This window comes from Chrysochloris asiatica, unplaced genomic scaffold (genome assembly GCF_000296735.1).
Source record: "Chrysochloris asiatica unplaced genomic scaffold, ChrAsi1.0 scaffold00346, whole genome shotgun sequence".
Classification (NCBI taxonomy): domain Eukaryota; kingdom Metazoa; phylum Chordata; class Mammalia; order Afrosoricida; family Chrysochloridae; genus Chrysochloris; species Chrysochloris asiatica.
Window position 1 is genome coordinate 1910169 of NW_006408864.1, and position 20651 is coordinate 1930819.

Below are 20651 nucleotides of genomic sequence, written 5' to 3' on the forward strand. Positions count from 1 at the left end.
TCTTTCTTTTTTAAGTTAGTCGTATACACTGCTAGTCAGGGACAGAAAACTATGCCTTTTGGCCAAACCTGGCTGTCTGTATTTTTGTAAATAAAGGTTTATTGGAACACAGTCATGTGCATTCATTTACATATTGTCAGTGGCTGACGGAGCACTAGAGTGGCAGAGTTGAGGAGTTAATTACAGCAGAATGCATATGACTCATAAAGCCTAAAACTGGGTCCAGTTTCATAGATGTTGTTGTTAAGTGCTGTCGAATCAGTTCCAACTCACAGCGACCCTGTATAGGGTTTCTGAGGAGTGGCTGGTGGGTTTGAACTGCTGACCTTGCAGTTCAAACTGAACCTGTGGTCCAGTGCTTATCCTAGAGCACCACGCCAGGTCTCCACAGAGGTCTGCAACCAGGAGGATCCCATTTGGTTTAATGCTCTTTTGTCATTGTCTTAACACTTCTTAGTAATTTTTTAACAAAGGACCCTACGTTTTAATTTGTGTTGTTGTTAAGTGCCGTAGAGTTGGTTCTGACTCATAGCGACCCTGTGTAGGGTTTCTGATCTGTACATCTTTTTGGAAGCAGAAAGCCTTACCGTTCTCCCACAGGGTGACTGGTGGACTTGAACTGTCAACCTTGTGGTTCAAAGTCCAGAACATATTGTATGGTGCCTGGCAAATTATATAGCTAGTTGTGCTTGAAACATTTACAGCTATTTGACTGCTGCTTCCATGAGCATTGATTGCGAATTCCAGTAAATTGAAATAGTTGACAACGTTAATCTTTTTCCTGTTTATCATGATGCTATTTATTGGTCCTGGTGTGGCACTATAAGATAAGCACTTGACCATAAGGTCCGTTTGAACTGCAATGTTGACAGTTAAATTCACTAGCCACTTCTCGGAAACCCTATACAGGGTAGCTATGAATCAGAACCTACTCCAGGGCATTTAACAACAACAACAATTTATTGGTCCAGTTGTGAGGATTTTCGTTTTCTCTCCATTATGTTGTAATCCATACTGAATGCTGCATTCTATGAACTTTATCAGCAAATGTGTCAAGTCCTCTTTACTTTCAGCAAGCAAGGTGTATTATCTGCATTTCATAATTAATGAGTCTTCCACCAATCCTGATGCCACATTCTTCTTCTTCGTATAGTTCAACTTCTCGGATCATTTGCTCAGCAGAGATTGGATCAGTATGGTCAAAGGATACAATTCTGACACACACACATTTTTGTGGGGTGGGTTGGAGTAAGAAGTGTGGGTTAGAGTTAGGACTACAGCTAGGCCTAGGACTTCATTTAAGACCAGGATTAGTGTTAAGGGTAAATGCTGGGCTAGGGCTAGGAGTACACTTCTTCTCATTTTCAGGGTCACAGTTATGTTTATTTTTATTTATTCCCCTCCCTTTTTTTTCTTGAAATCTATTTGATTTCCTCTTCATGTAGAAGTTCTGTAATTATATTATTTCTTCTTTTTACAGTTTTCTTGTTACTGTTGTAACAGTATCTGTGTTCTCTACTTTCAGTCCTATAAGTCTGTTTTACTTTGCACATGGGTTGAGTCTAGGTGATATTTTCATGTATGTAGGTTGTTGTCTGCTATTGTTGGTTCTCTGTTCAAAGAAACCCCTTTAATATTTTTAGTAAGGTTGGTCTGGTTTTTGCCAATTCTTTTAATTTCTGTTTTCCTGGAAATGGCCTAATTTCGCTGTCATATATAATAGATAGTTTTGTGGGCTACACGATTCTGGGTAGGCAATTTTTTTTCCCCCCAGAGTTTCATATGTGTCATTCCATTGCCTTCTTGCCTGCATGGTTCCTGCTGAGAAATCGGAGCTTAGTCATATTAGTTCACCTTTGTAGATAACCTTTCATTTTCCCTGATCTGCTTTCAGGATTCTTGTCTTTGGTTTTGAAAAGTTTGATTATAATACCTTGGTGTTTTTCTTTTAGGGTCTATTCTATTTGGAATTCATTCAACTTCTTGAATGCTGTCTTCTTGTCTTTCATGATGTTAGGGAAGTTTTCTTCCATCGGCTTTTAGGCAATATTCTCTATGGGTTTTTTGTCTCTTTCTGTCCTATCACATGTTGTTATTCCTCTTCATAGTTTCCCACAGAAATTTTAGGCTTTCTTTGGATTTTCTTTTTGTTCTTTTTTCTGGCAGATGAATATGAAAAGATTCTTCTGTAAGCTCAATAATTTGGCCTTCCATTGATACAGCTTTGTTTCTTAGCCCTTTCTGCATGTTATCTATTACTGAAGTCTTAGTTTTAATCCTCTAGCTTCCTAATTGCTGTTTTTGTATAGTTCCCACTTGTCAGTTTCCTGAAATTTTCCATAGTTTTGTCTATGTTTTCCTTGATTTCATCTATAGTTTTCTTGATCTTTCTCAATCTGTCCATGTTACCTAATTAACATTCCTTTAAATTCCATATCAGGCAGTTGCAATATCATTTTTGGTGTTATGCTTTTGATTCTGTATTTTGATGACTTGTTTGAGGCACTCTGTTTTATTTCTTTTTCTAAGCTGAAATTGTCTGCTGTTGCTGAGATATGGTGGTGCCATTGTAGTTATATTTGATTGAGTATTGTATATTGGTTTATTCTCAAGCACTCACCCCCTGCTCTTGGTGGATATGGTAGGGACCGGAGTGTGAAGGCAGTTATTTCTCTGTTTATTGTGTTGTGTAGTTCAGGGCGGGTTCACAGGTCTCCAGAAACAAGGGTGCTATGCCAGGTGCCCAACTCAAGGCAGAGCAGAAACTGTGCAGAAGGGTGTGCCATTGATTGCTGGGTTGGCAAGGGCAGGGACTGGTCATGTCTCCAGCAGTCAGGAGGGTATAGGAATAAGGGAGAATTGCAACCCCTTGCTGCCAGTTTCCAGTGGCAACCTGTGTCTTCAGACCACTGAATCAACAGCTGCTTACAAAAGCTCAAGGTGGCTGCACTGCACCATGCCAACCCAGCTGGCACTCAATCCACCTCTCTGTCTCAGTCTCTGATGCTCAGGAGTCTAGAATCTGTGTATCTTTCATTTGATCTCCCATCTGTTGCAGAGGGTCAGCTCAATGTCTGCTTACTCTATCATCTTGCCCCAGACTCTCACACTTTTCCTGATTTAAAACCATTCAGTGTCTCCTCTTAATCTATGTACAGGTTCCTCATCAGCACAATTAAATGTGGTAGAATAGCCATTCTTTGCAACTTTATCCACAGTTTATGATGCACACAGTTGGATGCCTTTGTATAGTTACTAAAGCACAAGTAAATATCCTTCTGGTATTCTCTGCTTTTAACTAAGATCCATCTGACATCAGCAATGGTATTCCTAGTTCCATGTCCTCTTTTGAATCTGGTTTGAATTTCTGGCAGCTCTCTGTTGATGTACTTTTGCAATCATTTTTGGAATTCTCCTCAGTAAAATTTTACTTGCATTTGATATTAATTATATTGTTAAGTAATTGCTGCCTTCTGTTGGGTTGCTTCTCTTTGGAATGGGCACAGATATTGATCTCTTCCAGTGGATTTGTTATGTATCTGTCTTCCAAGTTTCTTGGCATAGAGTAGTAAGTGCTTCCAGTACTGAATTAGTTTGTTGAAACATTTCAGTTGGTATTTCATCAATTCCTGGAGCCCCATTTTCCACTAATGTCTTCAATGCAGCTTGCACTTCTTCCTTCAATACCTTTGATTCTTGATCATTTGCTATGTCCTGAAATGGCTGAACGTTAACCAATTTTTTTTGATACAGTGACTCTGTGTATTCCTTCCATCTTCTTTATTATTATTACTTAAACTTTATATTGTGAATTGAGTGGCAGTTTACAGAGCAGACCATCAGTTTTACATTCAACAAACCACATACTTCATTTCATTACAATGAATGCAATCCCCACCATATACCATCAGTTAACAGTATTTACCTCTATTCACTTTAACTTTCTTCCACATACTTCAGTGCCAACCTCCCGGCTTCCATCTTCTTTTGATGCCTCCTGCATCAACCAATAGTTTGCTTATGTTGTTGTTGTTGTTGTTGTTAGATGCCTTAGAGTTGATTCTAACTCATAGCACAGCAGAGTGAAACACTGCCTGGTCCTACACCATCCTCACAAGTGTTGTTATGTTTGAGCCCAATGTTGCAGCCACAGTGACAATTCATCTCATTAGGAGGTTCTTCTTGGCCTACCCTCTACTTTTTCAAGCATGCTACTTTTCCCTAGGGACTGGTCCCTCCTAATAATTTATCTAAAATATGTGAGATGCAGTCTCACCATGCTCAATTCCAAGGAACATTCTAGTTGTGCTGCTTCCTAGACAGATTTGTATGTTCTTTAGGCAGCTGATACTACTTTCAATATTCTTCATCCAACACTACAAATATATCGATTCTCCAGCTTTTGCATGCCTTTGAGGGGATTAAAAATATGGCTTGGGGTCAGGCACACCTTAGTCCTCAAAGTAACCTTTTTGCTCTTTAATGGTCTAAAGAAGTTGTTTTTTTCTTTTTCCCTTCAGCAGATTTGTCCAATGCAATACATCATTTGATTTCTTGACTACTGCTTCCATGAGTGATGATTGTGGATCCAAGTAAAATGACATCCTTGACAACAGCAATCTTTTCTCCATTTATCATGATGCTGTTTATTAATCTAGTTGTGAGGAGTTTTATTTTCTTTGCATTGAGGTGCAATCTATATTGAAGACTGTAGTCTTTGATATTCATCAGTAAGTATTTTAAGTCGTCTTTGCTTCCAGCAGGCAAAGTTGTGTCATCTGAATAACATAGGTGGTTGATGAGTCTTCTCCAATTCTGATGCCACGTTCCTCCTTGTATAATCCAGCTTCTGGGATTACTTGCTCAGCACAAAGATTGAATGGGATGGTGAAAGTCTCCAACCCTGGTGCATACCTTTCCTGATTTTATTCAGTATTGCCTTGTTCTGTTCAAATGACTGTCTCTTAGTCTATGTACAGGTTCCTCATGAGCACATTTAAGTGTCCTGGAATTCCCATTCTTTGCAATGTTATCCCTAATTTGTTATGATTCACACAGTTGAATGCCTTTGCATAGTCAATAAAGCACAGGTAAACATCTTTTTCTGCTTCTAGTCAAGATCCATCTGATGTCAGCAGTGGGATCCCTAGTTCCATGTCCTCTTCTGAATCCAGCTTAAATTTCTGGCAGCTGCCTGTAGATGTACTGCTGTAACTGGTTTTTAATTATCTTCAGCAAAATTATACTTGTGTGTGATATTAATGATATTGTTAGATTTTGCTCATTGAGTCCTTCAGTAGTACAATTCGAGGCTTGAATTTTTTCTTCAATTTTATCAGCTTGAGAAATAAATGTTGAGCAAACTTTTGGTTTTCTAACTCTAGTTCTTTGCACATTTTGTTATAATACTGTGTCTTCTAGAGCTGCGCTTCGAAATTTTCTGTTAAGCTCTTTTGCGTCATCATTTCTTCCATTTGTTTTAGCTACTCTAGGTTCAAGAACAAGTTTCAGAGTCTCTTCGGACATCCGTTTTGGTCTTTTCTTTCTTTCCTGTCTTTTTAATGCCCTTTTGATTTCTTCATGTATAACGTTTTGTTTTTGTTTTTTAACTTTTTATTGTGAATTAAGTGAAGATTTACAGAGCAGATCATCACTTTTACATTCAGCAAATCATATACTCTGCTTCATTACAATGCTTACAATCCCCTCCATGTACCATCAGTTAACAGTATTTACCTCTATTTCCTTTAGCTCTTACATTCCTCCCTGTGTCTCCTGCTACTTCATCTTTCCTCTGCTGCCAGCCTCTCTCTTGTATATTGCCAGCTTCATGTTAGCATGTGTTTACCCTCTAATCTGTGAATAATTCCCTCCACCTTTCACCCACCCCTAGGTAAAGTTCATAGACTATGTCATTTAGCAAGACAAGAAAATATTTTCTTAACTTTTCTTGATGTCATCCCACAATTTGTCTGGTCATTAGTGTCCAATGCATCAAATCTGTTCTTGAGATGGTCTTTAAACTCACATGGTTGTGCTTTCGCTCTCATGGATTTGTTTGAATTTTCTTGAGCTTGCATGTGAACAATTGATGGTCTGTTCCACAGTCAACTCCTGGCTTTTTATTGGCTGGTGATATTGAGCTTCTCCATCATCTCCTCTCACAGATGTAGTGCATTTGATTTACGTTGTTAAAAAATTATATTTGCAATGAGTAAGTCATTGATCGTACAAATTCTATCATGCGATCTTCAGTGTCATTTCTATCACCAAAGTCATATTTTCCAACTACCAATCCCTCTCTTTGTTTCCAAATTCCAATTGCCAGTAATTATCAATGTGTCTCGAGGCATGTTTGATCAATTTCAGACTGAAGAAGTTGGTAGAATTCTTCACCACTGACCTGGTGGTTGGTGAGTCAATTTGAATAATACTTGCATTAACTTGTTTTCCTTGATGTTGTATAGATGACAGACAGCATTGTACTTCAAGATAGATCTTGAAATGTTCTTCTTGATGATGAATGTGACACCATTTCTTTTGAATTTGTCTGTCATTTCTGACATAGTAAATGATGATTTTTCTTTTCAGAATGGCCAGTTACTGTCCATTTCAGCTCACTAATTCCTAGGATATCGATCTTGATGAAATCCATTCCAATTTTCCTAGATTCATACTTCATACCTTCAATGTTCTGATTATTAATGGATGTTTGCAGCTATTTCTTCTCATTTTGAGAAGCGAAGGTAGGGTCTGAAAACCTTGTTCCACCCATGGCATGAAGGAGGCAGCTCTTTCTCAGGCTTATTTGGAGTGCCTTCCAACCTGAGGGCTCATCTTTGAGCACTGTTATATCAGACACTGTTTCACTGTTATTCATAAGGTTTTTAGTGGCTAATCCCTCAAAGAAAGGATGCCTATTCCTTCTTTCTAGTCTGTTCTTAGAGTGGAAACTCCACTGAAATCGGTCCACCATGGGTGACTCAATGGCATAACTTCCAGCATCCAGTTGCCATAGTATAACAAACTGATATATTTGTGGGGAAAGCACCTTTGGGTGAGTTCAAACCCCTAACCTTTTGGATGGTAGTTGAGTATTTAGCTGTTTGTGCCACTCAGGGGATTCCTACTAAAGAATGTTGTCACTGTTGTTAAGTGAAATTGAGTCAGCACTTAACCACTGACCTTGTGGTTCCAAGTGACCTTGCAATCCAGTGCTTATCCTATAGTGCCACACCAAGACTCCCCTACTTAAGAATATAGTGAGACTGAAAAGCGGATTAAAGCTTTTAGTATATTGATGGTGTTTTCTGATCCGTTTTGCTATTTGATACTCTGGTAGGAGTATTTCACTGAGAACTTCTGATGCCAATATCTTTTGGCCTTTCCTCTTGGGCTGGATCATTTTCCTAAGAAGTTTTCCAATCTGCTGCCAAGAGTAAAAGCTGACGGCCAGGCTTCAGGGAACCAAGTGGAGGCAGGCTGATGCTGGTTTCAGCATTCAAAACACATATGGTCACTCAATCCCCTTAGCTTTCTTACCTTTGCTCTCCTCGGCACCATTCCTGTAAGATGGCACTGGATTGTCCAATATAGAGACCATCACCAGTAAATAAAATCCCAGCCCCCAAAGAGTCACTCCATCACCAAGATCCCATAGCACCATTTCTTTCTGTGTTTACCATCATCTGCCCAGTCCAAGGTGCCATCTAATTTTACCTAGACCCCTGCAACAACTAAGTTAAATCAAAGTCTTTTCTCATCCTACTCTTTCTGTGCCCAATAGCCAGGCTGACTCATTCACATCTCTCCCCTGCTTAATTTACCACCCTTCCCACCCAGCCCAAAGACACCCAAAGTCTCCAGGATCTGGCCTGGTCTTTATTCCAAGCTTGCCTCAACTCCACAGTCTTCATCTCCGGGGTCCCCACACACCCAGCTCATGTTGCTCCATCTAACTCTCTCCATTTATCACTCAGCCCAGTCATCACCTCCTTCTGAAAGTTCTATGGACTCCTGGACCTCTTCACTGGTCCTAGCACTTATTCCACCATGGGAGATTGATAGCTCTCTTTGGAACCCCAAGGGAAGACTCGTCTTTCCATCTTGGCACTATGAGTGCTGAGCATGAGCCCAGCATGGAGCACTCCAGAGCTGCTGAGCTACACCGAACTAAAGGGGTCATTGCCACTTGAAACTTGAGAGAGCTTTGCTCTGGGAGTTAAAGAAAGAACCATCCGCCCTCCCACTGACCCCATCAAGCTGCCACCACGTCAGGTCAGTGAACACTAAGCATTGTTCCTCTCCCAGGATGTGCCACAGCACGTGCTGGTGAAGGGCAGAGATGGAGAACTACCCCCCACCCCAGGTGTTCCCGATGTGGAGTGTGCCCTCCAAGTCAGCCCCGAGGAGGCCTCAATGCAGGTTACCTTTCCCAGAGAGGAGACAGCTCACACAGCTGTCTGGGAGCAGGTCCTCTTCCTGGGTGAGGTCTCTGGTGAGGAAGGATGTTAATAGCAATGGGAACAGGTTGCTAAGGCAGCCAGGGTGGGCCGATGGAGTCCGGTTCTCTGAGAGCCTGTCAGGAACACTCCTTGGCTCTCTGAGAAGAGGGCACTGGTACTGAGAAAGGTAGTGCAGCCTTTTCATTGACTAGATGGGGAAAGGGGCACTCTTGCTCAAAGTCCTACAGCCAGAAAGTTTAGGAGAAACTGGTTTCAGACTCTTCAGCCACAGCTATACCTGGCTGTTTCCCTCCCAACAAGAAAAACAGTGAGAGTTTTGCCAGGAACTTTGCTGTGTGATTTTGGGGAGCTCCTTGGAATCTCTGTGCTGCCCAAAGGCAGCTCCTAGAAAACGGTGGAGCACAGCTTTCCCAGGCAGGGCTCCTAGGGATTAATGTTGAACTGGAGGAATTAATAATGCTGATGCTCCCTCCCAGGGTTTACAGACTGCAGAAACCTCGCCTTGGTGGTAGTGCTGCTCAATCCCAGCCTTCCCATGGACCTCCAGGAGAGAGGGGTGGGCCTGGGCCTGGGCATCAGCTCAGCAACCTTTCATTTTGCTCAGTTTCTGATTTCTTTCTAGTAACTGGTGCCCCTACCAGAAGTCCAGGCTGGTCACCTTTGTAGCTGCTTGCAAAACAGAGAAATTCCTCGTCCACTCACAACAACCGTGTCCACAGGGGGCTCCTGACTGCCAGAAAGTCAAAGTCATGTGAGTGGGGCAGAGTGGGCCATTCGCTGGTCACCCCAGCTTGTCCCCCTCCCTATATAACTGAGCCGACCCTCCTCCCCCAGGTATCGTGTGGCCTCCAAGCCAGTGTACCAGGTGAAGCAGAAAGTGATGAACTCAGTGGCCTGGAGGTGCTGCCCGGGCTACACAGGCCCCGACTGCCAGCACCATGGTAGGGTGTTCGTGGCCTACCCACCCTGCCCTGCCTGACACACAGGCCTATTTTCCCCTACCCCTTCCCACCTCAACCTCTGACCTCAGGCTTCAGAGGCCATACAGAACCACTGATCTCCAGGTCAGTGTCCCATGCTACCCCGCCCCCTTCTCACTGCAGATCCCACAACACTCCAGTCGACAGATCCACGTGATGGTCACCAGGAACCTTGGGAAGCGCCAGTCAGCTCTGGACCTGGTGTGTTGCTTTCCTGGGAAGGTGGGACCGTCCCCTTGGAGTTCCTGGTCTGGTTGTGCAGGAGGGGTGGTCAGGCAGAGCCCTTGTGCCTGAGTCCTTCCTCTTCTGATGGGGTCGAGCCATTTCAGGAAAAGCATCCACTTGGAATCAGCAGAGGCTCCCTTCTGGCCTCGCTGCCGGTCCTGCCCTACTCCACCTACAGAAGCCCAGGCTCACTACAGAGGCTCTGCTTTCCGGGGCCCATTGCTTAGGGGGGAAGCTCCTTTTGGCACCTTCCTTGCACCCTGAACCCCACAATCTAGAAAAAGACTTCCCGTCTCCCAAACCAGAGCCCCCTTGCCATTTGTTCTTATAAACTCCCTGCTCCCAGCCCCCGAATCTTCTCTGTGATCTGACCAAGCCTGGGTGGTTAGCCCTCGGCACTGACCTCTGCCACGTGTTCAGGTTACCCACTTGCAGAGATCAGTAAGGTGGTGGTACAGCAGGAACAGCAGATAGAAGATGTCCAGAATGACCTTCACCAGATGGCTGGCAGCCTTCTGGACCTATGGACAAGTAACCTCACAATGGCCACAACGGAGGCAAATCAAACTGAGTTTGGTGAGTGCATGAGTACATCTGAGATGGTAGGTGGAAGGGGAGGCAGAGGGAGGCAGAGGGTCCCTGTGGTCCCCTGCAGGCTTCCTAGGAAGGGGTGTGTTCCTACAGTTCACATTTGTAAATGTGTTCCTGTTGCCTGCAGAGTTGCAGGGCAGATCCTTGCAGCAAGTGCTGCTGCCCCACTTGGAGGCCTTTCTGCGAGAGCATTTCAGCCCCATTTGGAGGGGCTTCAATGAAAGCCTGCACAGCCTTTCACAGACGGTAAGAAACCTGTCTATTGACGTGGAGACCAATCGTCAGGCCATCCAGAGGGTCCAGGAGAGCACCGTGGACAGGGCTGACTTTCAGGAGCTTGGTGCCAAATTTGAGAGCAAGGTGCAGGAGAACGCCCAGAGAGTGGGCCAACTTCGGCAGGACATGGAGGACCGCCTGTATGCCCAGCAGCTGTCCATGCACCACTCCCTCAGGGAGGTGGAGGCCAACATAGACACCAAGTTGAAACGGTTCCATAAGGCCCAGGAGCTCCCGGGAGCCTCTGGCAGCCTGGTGGTGGTGCCTGACCTAGGGGCAAGAGCAAGGCCGGAGCCAGAGAGCCTGCAGGCCAGGCTGGGGCAGCTGCAGAGGAATCTCTCCACTCTGCATCTGACCGCAGCCCGCAGGGAAGAGGAGCTGCAGAGCGCCCTAGCGGCCCTGACAGACATCAGGGCAACCCTGCGCCGGCAGGAGGACGAGATCAAGGAGCTGTACTCAGAATCCGATGAGACCTTCGATCAGATCGGCAAGGTGGAGCAGCAGATGCAAGAGCTGCTGGTCAACCACACTGGACTGCGTGAGCTTCGGGTGATCCTGATGGAGAAGTCGCTGATTATGGAGGAGACCAAGGAGGAGATGGAAAGGCACCTCCTGGACCTCAACCTCACCCTCCAGCACCTGCAAGGCAGCCACGCGGACCTCATTAAGTATGTGAAGGACTGCAACTGCCAGAAGCTCTACTTGGACCTGGATCTCATTCGTGAGGGCCAACGGGACACCACCCGGGTCCTGGAGGAAACCCAGGTGAACCTGGAGGAGCGGAGCAAGCTGGATAGCCCCGTGGTGCGTGCTCTGAGGGCCGCCTTGGAGGATCTCTCCCTGGCCTTGGACAAACAGCGCACGGAGAGCCAGCAAGCGCGGTCCGACACCGCCCGGCTGCGTGGCCAGCTGCTCCAGGTCCTTCACGAGGTGGCCGCGCTGCAAGCGGCCGAGGAGCTGGCGCGCCGTGACCTCCGCCAGCTCAACAGCTCCTTTGAGGCGCTGCTGACCGACGCGCTGCGGCACGAGGCGGTGCTGGCCGCTCTTTTCGGGGAGGAGATGCTGGAGGAGATGGCCGAGGAGACGCCTGGGCCGCTGCCCCTGAACTATGAGCAGATCCGGCTGGGCCTGCAGGAGGCCGCGATTGGGCTACACGACCAGGCTCATGGCTGGACTGCCCTGGCCGCTCGGGTAAGCGAACTGGAGCGGGCGAGGAGTGACTGGCAGGACCGGGCTGGGCCTGGCACTGAAGGTCTGGAACCCATTCACGAGGAGCCCCGTGAGGAGGGCGCTGGCCCTGGCCCTAGGAACCTGGCTGGACTGAAGGTGGAGCTCCGACGCCTGGGCGCCCAGGTCCAGCAGGCTGCGCGATGCTGCGAAGCCTCCGGGGGCATTGCTCTCAATGACTCTCTTGAGGGTCTGCAGACTGCGATCTCCACCACCCAGCAAGGTTTGGAGCGGCACCAGTTGCTCTTCCACAGCCTCTTTGGAAACTTCCAAGGGCTGGTGGCAGCCAATTCCAGCATAAACCTGGGGAAGCTGCAGGTCATGCTGAGCAAGACACGGAACAAGAAGCAGAGAGACCCGGAAGCTCCCCAGACACGGAACAAGAAGCAGGCAGAGGCTTGGGCCGACACGCCAGGCAAATACCGTGCCCTGGCAACGCTGATGGAGGCAGGTAAGGTGCTGGGCCCTTGGGAGACTGGGAGGTGTAGGAGGACTGCTATCCAGAAGCAGTTCCTCTGCCTGAGAAAAGGTGGGTGAAAGAGAAAAGATGATTCTAGTCACTGTGACTCAGACTCACACTTCCCATTCAGGGATATCACTGTTGTTGTCTGCTGTTCAGTCCATTTCGATTCATAAAGTTCCATCTTTCTCAAGCAAAGCAGCTGGTGGATTCGTACCACTGACCCTGTGGTTAACAGTCCAATGTATGCCACCAGGGCTCTCCCATTCAGAGATTGTTGTTGTTAGGTGCTGTTGAGTCAGTTCCGACTCATAGCAACCCTGTGAACAACAGAACAAAACAGTGCCCCGTCCCGCACCATCCTCACAATCGTTACGCTTGAGCCCATTGCTGCTCTCACTGTGCCAACTCATCTCGTCTGGGTCTCCTTCTTTTTCGTTGACCCTCCATTTTACCAAGCATGATGGCATTCTCCAGAGACTGGTCCCTCCTGATAATATAGCCCAAGTATGAGAGATGAAGTCTCATCATGCTGGCTTCTAAGGCGCATTCTGACTCTGCTTCTTTCAAAAGACAGATTCGTTTGTTCTTCCTACAGTCCATGGAACTTTCAATATTCTTCTCCAACACCAGAATTTAAAAGCATCAATTCTTTTATGGTCTTTCTTAGTCATTGTCCAACTTCTACATGCATATGTTGTTGTTGTTAAGTGCCGTCGAGTCGGTTCCGACCCATAGCGACCCTGCACAGGGTTTCCGAGGGTGTAAATCTTTATGGGAGTAGAAAGCCTCATCTTTCTCCCGCGGAGCGACTGGTAGTTTCGAACCGCTGACCTTAAGGTTCGCAGCCCAATTCGTAACAACTACGCTACCAGAGCTATATGAGGCTATTGAAAATACCATGATTTGGGTCAGGCGCACCTTAATCCTCAAACTGACATCTTTGGTCTTGAACACTTTAAAGAGATCTTGTGCAGCAAATTTGCCTAATGCAATAAATACATCGTTTGATTTCTTGGCTGCTGCCTCCATGAGTGTTGATTGTGGATCCAAGCAAAATGAATCCTTTGACAACTTCACACTTTTCTCCATCATGATGTTACTTATTGGTCCAGTTGTGAGGATTTTTGCTTAAGTCCTCTTTGCTTCCAGTAAGCAAGGTTATATCATCTGTATATCACAGGTTGTTAATGAGCCGTCCTCCAATCCTGATGTCACGTTCTCCCTCATATGATCCAGTTTTTTGTGTTATATGCTCAGCATGCAGAGTCAATATGTGCGGTGATATAATACAGCCCTGGCACACCACACCTTTCCTGATTTTAAACCACTCACTGTCCCCCTGTTCTCCTTGTTCTACAGGTTCTTCATGAGCACGATTTCTGGATTTCCCATTCTTCAAAATGTTTTCCATACCTTGTCATGATCCACACTGTCCAAATTCTTTGCATAGTCAATAAAGCACAAGCAAACATCTTTCTGCTGTTCTCTGCTCTCAGTCAAGGTCATCTGACATCAACAACAATAGTTCTACTTTCATATCCTCTTCTAAATCTAGCTTGAATTTCTGGCAGTTCTCTGTCGATGTACTGTTTTAGCCATTTTTAAATTATCTTCAGCAAAATTTTACTTGCAAGTGATATTAATTAATGACATTGCCTAATGATTTCCACATTCCTTTGGATCACCTCTCTTTGGAATGGGCACAAATATGGATTTCTTCCACTCAGTTGGCCAGGTACCTGTCTTCCAAATTTCTTGGTATAGACGAGTGAGCTCTCCCTGTGCTGCATCAGTTTGTTGTAAGATGTCAATTTGTATTCCGTCGATTTCTGGAAGATTGTTTTTCGCCAATGCCTCCAGTGCAGCTTAAACTTCTTCCTTCAGTACCGTAGGGTCTTGGTCATATGCTACCTCTTGAAAGGATTGAACATCGACCATTTCTTTTTGGAACAGTGACTATATGCTTTCCATCTTCTTTTGATGCTTTCTGCATCATTCAATATCTTGTCCATAGAATCCTTCAATATTGCAAAGTCAAGGCTTGAATTTTTAATTCAGTTTTTTAAGTGTGAGAAAGGCTGAGTGTGTTCTTTAGGTTTTCTAACTTCAGGTCTTCACACTTTTCATCATAGTATTTGACTTTGTGTTCTTGAGCTGCCCTTTGAACTTTTCTGTTCAACTCATTGGCTTCCTTATTTCTTATATTTGCTTTAGCATCTCTACATTGGAGAGCAAATTTCAGAGTCTCCTCTGACATCATTTTGGTCTTTTCTTTCTTGTGTTTTTAATCACCTTATGATTTTTTCTTGTATGATGTTCTTGATGTCACCTCACAGTTCTTCTGGTTTCTGTCATTAGTGTCTAATGCATCACATCTGTACTCGAGATGGTCTCTAAATTCAAGTGGTTTATACTCAAGGTCATAGTTTGGTTCTTGTGGATGAGTTCAATTTTCTTCAGCTTCAGCCTGAACTTGCTTATGAGCAATTAATGGTCTATTCCACAGTCTCTCCCCACAATTTGATTTCTATGTTTTCCATCTGGTGAGGTCCATGTGTATAATCATCTTTTATGTTGTTTAAAAAAGTATTTACAATGAATGCGTCATTGATCTTGCAAAAGTTTATCGTGCAATCTCCAGTATCATTTCTATCACCAAGGCCATATTTTCCAATGACTGATCTTTACTCTTTGTTTCCAACCTTCACACTCCAATCACCAGTAATTATCAGTACATCTTAACTCAATGTTTGATGAATTTCCAGCTGAAGAAGTTGATAGAATTTTCCAATTTCATCTTCACTGACTTTAGCAGTTAGTGTATAAATTAATAGTGGTATTAATTTATCTTCCTTATAGGTATACGGATATTATCCTATCACAGACAGCATTGTACTTCAAGATAGATGTTGAACGAGTCTTCTCAGGAACAGGGGACTGTTTAGTTGTTGTTCAGGTTCTTACTATGGCAACTCCACGTACGACTAAATAAGACACTGCTTGGTCCCATGCCATCCTCTCGATTGCCCGCAACTTTGAGTGCACTGTTGCCTTCCAACCTAGTGGGCTCATCGTCCAGCGCTGAATCAGACAGCACTGTGCTGTGATCTAGAGGGTTGTCACTGACTAAATTTTGGAAGTAGATCACATCTTCCTTTCTTCCTAGTCTTCCATAATCTGGAAGGTCCACTGAATCCACTGCTGATATTTGACTAACTACTGGCATGGCTTCCAGGATCCTAGCAACATACAAGCCATCAAAGTATGATAAACTGATTTGCTGTTGTTGTTGTGCCGTGGAGTCGGTTCCGACTCATAGTGACCCTGTCCAGGGTTTCCGAGGCTGTAAATCTTTACAGGAGCAGAAAGCCTCATCTTTCTCCCGCGGAACAGCTGGTAGTTTCGAACTGCTGACTTTGAGTTTTGCAGCCCGATTCGTAACCACTACGCTACCAGAGCTCCTTGATAAACTGACTGCTGGGTGGTAAACCTAGAGTCTAACCAGCTGCCATCAAGTCAATTCCAACTCATAGCGACCCTATAGGACAGAGTATAACTTCTCCTTAGGGTTTCCGAGACTGTGAATCTTTATGGGAGCAGACAGCCTCATCTTTCTCCTGTGGAGCGGCTTGTGAGTTTGAACTGCTGACCTTACAGTTAGTAGTCCTGTGCTTAACCCACAGCACCACTAAGGCTTTTGGACCTAGTGGTGAGGTTGTTGTTGTTGTTGCTGTTAAGTGCTGTGCAGTCGATTCATAGTGACCAGTATAGGGTTTCCGAGGAGTGGCTGGTGAGCTTGAACCACTGACCTTGCAGTTCAAACTGATCTTGCAGTCCAGCACATTAACCCACGTGCCATACCAGGAAGAAGTCACTATCTGTTGGAGAATTACTGTCAGTGTCAAAGCCTGGGAGCTAGCCGAGCTACCTGGCATGTTAATGTTTTAGGCTGAAATATGCATTGCTGGCCCTGGCCTGCCCTGCCGCTGTAACTGTAGGGCAGAGAGGGGAAATGCCTCCTCTCCTTCCATGTCACACCTTCAAACCCTACCATCTCAACTCTTCATCCCAGGTAGTTTCAGTCAGCTTTCCCTGGGGTACACGTGTGTGTGTGTGGCTAGGCGCTGGTATAACCTACCATGTGCGGCACACAAAGCAAGAACAGGCAAAGACTTTGGACCCTGAAAGGAGCTCGTTATCGGTGCTCTGTGCTACGGCCTATGCATTGCTCTTCCTGGGACTTCCCACATGTGATCGCTGCAGAAGCTCATAGATGATCACTGCCGTTTTACCTGCAACTAAAGGGCCCTAGAAGGAGCTCTGGTAGCGTAGTGGTTACGAATCGGTCTGCGAACCTCAAAGTCAGCAGTTCGAAACTACCAGCTGTTCCGTGGGAGAAAGATGAGGCTTTCTGCTCCCGTAAAGATTTACAGCCTCGGAAACCCTGTACAGGGTCACTGTGAGTTGGAACTGACTCCACGGCACATAACAACAACAACAACAACAACAACAACAAGGGTTTCCAACCACTTACCACTATTAATGCTTCATAGACTCAAGGATGGTAAGACTTGGCTGGCTCACAGTAGACGTGCCATCCAGAAAGATCCATAAGTCATCATGCTTAGTAAAATAGGAGGTCAGCAAGAATGAGAGATGTAATACCCACAGGGCACTAAAGTGAATTGGCACAGTATTCACACCACCAACAGACTCATGATCACCAGGATGGCACTGGGCCCCACAATGGTTTTTTCTGTTATTCCTGAGGTTGGGCATGAATCAGAGCTAACTCAATGGCAAAAAGCAGCTACAACAATGCAGGCTTTACAGAGCAGATCATCAGTTCTACATTCAACACATCATACACTTTGTTTCATTTCAATGATTGCAGTCCTCACTTATTCCACTTCCTTCCTATGACCCTTGTTCTCATCCCACCTTCTTACCTCACCCTTCTGAATCTTGCCTTTAGGTAAATGCTGCTCTTTTGATCTTGAATGGCTGACCAGTACATGTTATGCATACTTCTCTAGTATTGTCATCCCCCCAAGATATGGGGCTAGGGTGGGCGGTGGGCTTTGGGATGAGTTCAGTTCTAGATCTGAAGGCTAATCAAAGGCCATAGTCTTCTTTCTGACCAGCACGATCGCTGGCTTTTTTACGTTGTAGGAAATCAGTCAATGTTTCCCCTTTCCCCCAGCATTTTCAGGGCTGAGGTTGTGTCCCAGGGTACCTATGTTAGGTTTCCCATCTTCTTCCCTCTTAGGAGTGTCTAAGGTTTGTCCCTTTCCCCTTATTTGCTTTAGGAAGTCTGTAGGACTTGAATGATGTGCGCCCTTACTTATGGGGAAGTCTGTTCTTACCTTGCCTTCCAGCAAATCAGCGACCCTTACATCTTCTGAGGGGCCTAGGTGGGGATCTCTCATGGAGGGCTGCACTCCAAAGGGCAGCCAGGCTGGTGGGAGGGGACCCCGTAAAGGGAGATCCAATACCAGCACGGGCGACCTAGTCTGGTCTTCCTTTACTTGAGCTAGCGCGCCACCTCCTGGGTACTGGGGGAACTGCAGTGCTAACCCGCTGTCCTTTAACATGAAAATCTTACACAAACAGTGAAGCTATTCTGAGCTCTCCAAATTCTCAAAAACTCTTCCACAATTAGAGAAAGGTGAGGTTTTATATTTACAAGCTTGCTTCTGGACTGGGAGAAAAAAAGGCTGAGACTTGTTCTGATATCTAAGTCACTAACTTCTAGTGACTTGTTGTTGTTGTCAAGTGCCGTGGAGTCGGTCCCGACTCATAGTGACTTAGATGCAAGATTGGTTTGAACCACAAAGTCAGCGGTTCAAGCTCACCAGCCACTCCTCGGAAGCCCTATACCGGGTGGCTATATAGGGTTGGTATGAGTAGGAACCGACTCAAAGGCCCTTAACAACAATAACTGCTAGCAAGTTGCTATTCCTCTAAGACTTGGTTTCATGCCCTGAGAAATGGGAAGATTGGTTTTAATAATCCCTCCTGAGGTTGCAGATGAGGAGCATGCCAAGGCCAAAGGAAATGCCATAGCTGGGACCCACGAGGGACTTGACCTCTGCTATTCTGGCCCTCTCCTCCCGCACCTTGCTCTTCCTGGCTAGGTAACCCGACTACCTGCTTTCTCACTGTGCCCATTCACCCTCCACACACCACACCGCTCTGCCTCCACGCCCGAGCTCCTGCCAACCTGTGTTCTGTCTCCGTCTTAGCCGACCAAGGCTGGCTGCAGTACTCCTTCAAGTGTGGAAATGTGTGAAGAGTACCCGCCACCAGCGGACTCATGGTTGGCTCCCAGCTGTGTGATCCGCTTTCCTTCTCTGGGCCTCATTTTTGCCTGTTTGAAAAACCAGGTCTAAAAACCTGCATCTCTGTGACTTTTCTTTCGTGGCTCTACCAGCTCCTTCTTTTCTTGAAGCCCCTGTTTCAAACACCTTTCAAGGAAACACCTTTCACTGCTCTTTACTTTCAAGGGTTAGTCAAAACAGTATTGCTTGTAGGCTTCCATTTCATACATGCATGGCTTTATTCCAAACAAAACATGTCTCTGCAGAAAAGGCACAATTAAAACAGTGGCTTCTAGGGGCATCTGCTGGACCTGTTATAGTCAGGGTCGACAAGTCCGTTCTGAAGACTATGGTGATTATTTTTGTGATTTCAAAGGGTAATCATGATAGAGTTTCTCGAAGGATACAGGATGATCACAGGACTTATTAAGAAGATGTTTTAAGAAAATCGGACATTGCATTGGGGAATTTTTCCGTTATGACAATGCATTTACTCACTCTTACAGGGATGTTGTTGTTAAGTGCTATTGAATTGGTTCCAACTCACAGAGACCCTGAATAGGGTTGCCAAGGAGCGGCAAAATATAACCAATTCTACACTTTCCACACGTGCAATTCAGAGACACGGGTTACATTCTTCAAACTGTACAACCGTTTCTCCCTCTCTTTCTGAGTTCTCGTCCTCTGAGAGCGTAAACTCAGTACCTCATGAGCTTCCTGTCTGACCTTTGGGTTGCTGTTGTCAATTTGATCCAATTAGGTAGTTTTTTAAAAAGAGCACAATGTTCAAAACAGACATTCTTTGCTAACCAACCTAAACTATGGTTTGGTTTAAAGAAGACTTCAGGGAATATTTTTGGCTTAAGATTTAAACATTGTCTCAGGGCAATAGTTTGGGGGGTTCTTCTAACCTCCCATGGCTCCAGAAAGTCTGAATTCCATGACGATTCCCTTCTCCATTTGCCCCCTTTTGATCAGATTTCTTCTATACAATCTTTGATGGATGTTCAGTAGAGGTAAGTGCCTACAAGGGGCCTTCAACAAATTCATGTAAAATATTCCATTATCTTCTCATTTCATGTATACACAAATGTTTTTGAAGCCCCATTCTATTTCTAAGGCTAACAAGGTGAGGAAGGTAGGTCTCAGGGGTTAACTTCCCACCTCAGGGACAGAAGGTCTAGTCCCTGAGCACTTTCTTCCTGCATTTCAGACTCCCCTGTGGCCTTCTATGCCAGCTGTTCCGAAGGGACGATGGCTCTGCGGACTGTGAAGTTTAACACCACTCACATCAACATTGGCAGCAGCTACTTCCCTGAACACGGCTACTTCCGAGCCCCTGAGCGTGGGGTCTACCTGTTTGCAGTGAGCATTGAATTTGGTCCTGGGCCAGGCACTGGGCAGCTAGTGTTTGGTGGTCACCGTCGGACTGCAGTTTATGCCAGTGGGGAGCAGACTGATGGAAGCATGGTAACAGCCTTTGCCATGGCTGAACTGCAAAAGGGTGAGAGGGTGTGGTTTGAGTTAACCCAGGGGTCGGTGACAAAAAGAAACCTGCCAGGCTCTGCATTTGGGGGCTTTCTGATCTTCAAGACTTGAACCCAGCACAGCTCTAATAGGACATCATGGGTGGGCTGAGGATCATCCATTTAGTCTATCTTTTCTCTGGAAATCTCTTGAAAGACACTGTGGTATGTGTGACCTCCCTCTAGGCACTCTGGGATTGAGCATTACTTAATAATGAAGCCAGAAATGCTTCTCTCTGGATGAGACCTGGCTGGAAGGGACTGTGAGCCTTGGACTCCAGTTGCCACACATTTGTGCCACCCAGCTTCTTTGGTGTTTTGCTACTGTGGTTGGAAACATTTGTACAACACTTTAGACCTTGCCTCACTTCCTCTTCTCCTTTAATTTTATGCTAGAAAGTCATTCTTTCCCAGAAGAAATATGATTAAAATGGAGGGAACATTCTGGACAATATTTTTCATTCTAATCCTGAGGAAAGTACCATAACGTCAACCCCTGGTCACTACCAGTCAAAAATGGACACAAGGGTCTGGTTGAGTTAATCAATGGAAATAAATTAAGTATATTTTCCTTAGCT

At 45.3% G+C, this 20651-nt stretch overlaps 1 protein-coding gene across 1 annotated transcript in view; it reads left to right on the top strand.

Annotated features, from left to right (window-relative positions):
• The window catches only part of MMRN2 (multimerin 2), a 28750-nt gene extending 8604 nt beyond the window's left edge, over positions 1-20146 (top strand). Inside the window, exons 2-7 of the mRNA XM_006875916.1 lie at positions 9088-9216; positions 9300-9406; positions 9569-9646; positions 10091-10246; positions 10389-12215; positions 19761-20146. Of these exons, the coding sequence (XP_006875978.1) occupies positions 9088-9216; positions 9300-9406; positions 9569-9646; positions 10091-10246; positions 10389-12215; positions 19761-20146 (2683 nt within the window). The remainder of the gene's footprint in view (positions 1-9087; positions 9217-9299; positions 9407-9568; positions 9647-10090; positions 10247-10388; positions 12216-19760) is intronic.
• The last annotated feature ends 505 nt before the right edge of the window (positions 20147-20651 follow it).